We start from the raw sequence: 3,675 nt of genomic DNA, 5'->3' as shown, positions 1-3,675 counted from the left end.
GCGGGCCGGCCGCGGAGGAGAACTGCGCTCATCCACCGGTAGGAAGGCGCGGGGCGGCTCGCGGCGCCTGGCGGTCCGCGCTGCGGTGTGCGCGGCTCTGCTGGGCGCTGAAACGCGGTGAGCCTTGGTTACTGCGGGGCTGGTCGTTAGGACAGTGACTGCGAATTGCCAGTGGCGTTTCTTTTAGGTAAAATAAATAAAAGCCAGGAGCTTGCAGGCCTGTGAGGACAAACGCTGCTGACCACATCTGAAAGTGCGTCCTGTGTTGGGGTGTCTGTTCACGTGGCGTCAGCGTGCCAAACTAAATTCGTGCTAGGAGCGACGTGTTGCCGTTATTAATGCTGCCTTCCCAAATCCTTGGGTTTCTTCTAAAACGTTTCTGTGAGGACTGGGGGTGGGGATAATGAGTGCCTGCTGGAGGAGCTGACAGGGGAGGATCGGCTGTTGGGAACGCCATGAAACTGAGTAAGAGGGAGCACCGAGGAAAAGGAGGCAGCGGCCCCAGCCAGGCCAGGTGGATGCTGAATGCTTTCCAGGAATTCAATTTTCTTGGTTTTCATCAGACGGAAAAAAGAGAACCAACACAAAGAATGAAACTCCTTTCAATTTCATTTTCATTTTTGCTCCCTGTTAATGCTGTTGCACGTGCAGCATTCATTTTGTTATGCCCAATGACCGCTGTTTGAGCACATCACCTTGTGTATAAAGGAGTTAATTTCATATTGTCACACCACCTGACGTGGAGCAGGAAGTGAGATCACAGAATCACAGAGTGACCCGGGTTGAAAGGATCTCAAGGATCACGAAGCTCCAACCCTGCGCCATAGGCAGGGCCTCCAACCTCCACATTTCACAGCAGCCCAGGCTGCCCAGGGCCCCATCCAACCTGGCCTTGAACACCTCCAGGGATGGACGGGGATCCACAGCCTCTCTGGGCAGCTGTTCCAGCACCTCCCCACTCTCACAGCAAACAACTTCCCGCTGACAGCCAACTGAAATCTGCCCTCCCTCAACTTCCAACCATTCCCCTGTCCGCTGTTATCTCCCCTTTCCAAGAGCTGACTCCCCTCCTGTCTGCAGGCTCCCTTTAGGTCCTGCAGGCTGCACTGAGGTCACCCCGCAGCTTCTCTTCTCCATGCTGAACAAGCCCAGCTCCCTCAGCCTGTCTTTGTAGGGAGGTGCTGCAGCCTCTGCTCATCTTTGTGGCTCCTCTGAACCCTCTCCAACAGCTCCCTGCCTGTCTTGTGTTGTGGACCCCAGACCTGGACACAGCACTGCAGATGGAGAGTAGAGAGGGACAATCACCTCCCGTTTCCTTCTGGCCATCCCTCTTCTGATGGAGCCCAGGATCCCATTGGCTTTCCAAGCTGCAGGAGCACATTGCTGGCTTCAGTTTTTCATCCATCAGGTCCCCCAGGTCCTTCTCTGCAGGGCTGCTCTCAAGGACCGCTCCTTCCAGTCTCTATGGATGCCTGGGATTCCTCTGGCCCAAGTGCCAAACCTTGCACTTTGCTGTGTTGAACCTCATTAGGTTCACCCAGGCCGAGATGTTGGCCAGCTGCATTGCAGGAAGCATTCTGACTGTCTGGACTCATCCTTTTTCATCCACTGAATATTTATGTTTGTAGACTGGTACAGTTAGGATATTTACATGTTTTCTCTCAGTTATCTGTAGTCTTGGTGGTTAGACACTAAATACAGGGCCTAGATATGACAAAATCACCAGATATCTCTAAGTGCAGGTATGTAAATATGATTATTGGGTGGAAGCTGAGAGAGAAAAGGTTTGTTGTGTTTTTGTTTTTTTTTTTTGGAATAGACAGTGTAATTCTTGGAGAAATAGGGTTACTGGACAGCAGATCCAATTGAATTTCATTCTACAGAGGTTATTATGTCCGTGCCCGTGCTGTAGATCACTGTGTTCAAGATTTCCTGCTGAAGACCAAAAGTCATCCTAAGAGACAGGTACGCTTCCTTTGTCTGGCTGTGCTGACAGCTTCTGCTGTATTTGTATATGAAACGTTTTTTAGCACCTGCGGTGGTCTTCTCCCAGAATAGTGCAGAGGATCTAATTGGCAGTACTGGTTCTGCATTTGTCACTGACAGAAATATCTATCTAATATTTGCACAAGTTTTTCAACCTCTTTTGGGAGATTATCTGATTTTGTTATTCTGCAGATTGTGTACCTGAACTTCAGTGTTCTTCCTTCCCAGGAAGATGCTCAGGATGCTGCTAGAGTATAACTTCTTTTCTGCCAATTTCTCTGCAGATCCTGTCTCTAGGTGCTGGCTTTGACTCCTTGTACTTCCGTTTGAAAGACATGGATCTTCTACATCACACTGTGATATATGAGGTGGATTTCCCAAGTGTGGCGTGCCAAAAAGCTACTCTGGTCAAGAGGACGGAAGAGTTGTCAGCACTGGTGGAAGATACTGGAGCAGAAGGGTTAGGTATGGAATTGTGGAAAATGCTCTGGATATTACATGAATGGAAGAAGAAAAAAAAAAAAGCTTCAGCCTTTAAAAACTGAGGTGTGTTAGAGGAACTAGGAAGTACATGTATGTAGTAACTACACGTATGAAGTACATGTTTATTTTCTGAAAAAAATCGGAACCATTTGTAAGCATTGGGAGACACAAGATGCATAACTGCTAGGAAGTTTTTGAGGAGCAGGTTATATCAAACAAAGCTCAGTTTCTTTTTGTGGCAACTTTTTAAGTATTGTGTCTAACTTTGGACTTACCAGTACAAAGACAGTGGCAAACAGCAGCACGCACTGTGATGGGTCGGGAGAATGAGAAAGGGCTCAAGCACGTAATGTAGGTGGTAAAGCTGAGAGAACTGGCTTTCCTCAACCTCAAGAGAAGGATGAGTGGTGGGGGATGGTCTTACTGCAGTTTTTAACTACCCAATGGAAAATCATAGTGAAGACGGAGCCAGACTCTTTTTGGAGACAGTAGAGCTTGACTGTACAAAGCCTTGAGCAACCTGTTACAGGTAACCTTTGAAGTCACCTTTCCACCTAAACGATTCTGTGATTTATGGTCTTTGTGGATAGGGGAGAAGCTATTATTCTTAAGCATCCTGACTGCAACTGCAGCATTAGTCATTTGACTTCTTTTAAATCTCCAGAAAGAGGAAAAATTGAGTCTTGTGAAAATACTGTAGAATATAAGCACAGCTGAAGGGCTGGTTTTGCCAACTAAGTATGAGGTGGCAGTTCATTTGCAAAATGGAGGGATGTAAGGTATGGGGTTCACTAGATGGCATCTGACTCCTTCAAGATTTACATTAATGTTCTAGTTGATAGGCTGTGGAAGGTGGAAATGTCATAATGCAGTAGAAAATAGAGATAGTTGCAACATGATAGATGGAATTAGGGTTTTGACAAAGCACAGGAAATGTGTAAGTACAAGAAATCTGTGAAATGTGGGATGAAATACAATAGGGACATATTCAAGCCACTACATTTTGATTATAATCACAGAATCACAGAATTATGGGGGCTGGAAGGGACCTCTGGAGCTCATCGAGTCCAACCCCCCTGCAGAACGGGCTGCCTACAGCAGGCTGCACAGGTGGGCGTCCATGCGGCTCTGGAATATCTCCAGACCAGGAGAAGCCACAGCCTCCCTGGGCAGCCTGCTCCAGCGCTCTGTCATCCTCACGTTCTG

General features: G+C 47.6%; 1 protein-coding gene across 1 annotated transcript in view; it reads left to right on the top strand.

The window, feature by feature from the left end:
• Window positions 1-1,477: 1,477 nt before the first annotated feature.
• Window positions 1,478-3,675, top strand: part of LCMT2 (leucine carboxyl methyltransferase 2) — a 17,799-nt gene continuing 15,601 nt past the window's right edge. The window contains exons 1-2 of the mRNA XM_010728373.3: window positions 1,478-1,965; window positions 2,271-2,451. Of these exons, the coding sequence (XP_010726675.1) occupies window positions 2,322-2,451 (130 nt within the window). The 5' untranslated portion in view covers window positions 1,478-1,965; window positions 2,271-2,321. The remainder of the gene's footprint in view (window positions 1,966-2,270; window positions 2,452-3,675) is intronic.

The sequence above is a fragment of the Meleagris gallopavo genome, unplaced genomic scaffold (assembly GCF_000146605.3).
Source record: "Meleagris gallopavo isolate NT-WF06-2002-E0010 breed Aviagen turkey brand Nicholas breeding stock unplaced genomic scaffold, Turkey_5.1 ChrUn_random_7180001957478, whole genome shotgun sequence".
In the NCBI taxonomy this organism is placed as follows: Eukaryota; Metazoa; Chordata; class Aves; order Galliformes; family Phasianidae; genus Meleagris; species Meleagris gallopavo.
The sequence above is the reverse complement of the archived record's forward strand: the minus strand, read 5'-3'. Positions and strand labels throughout refer to the sequence as shown.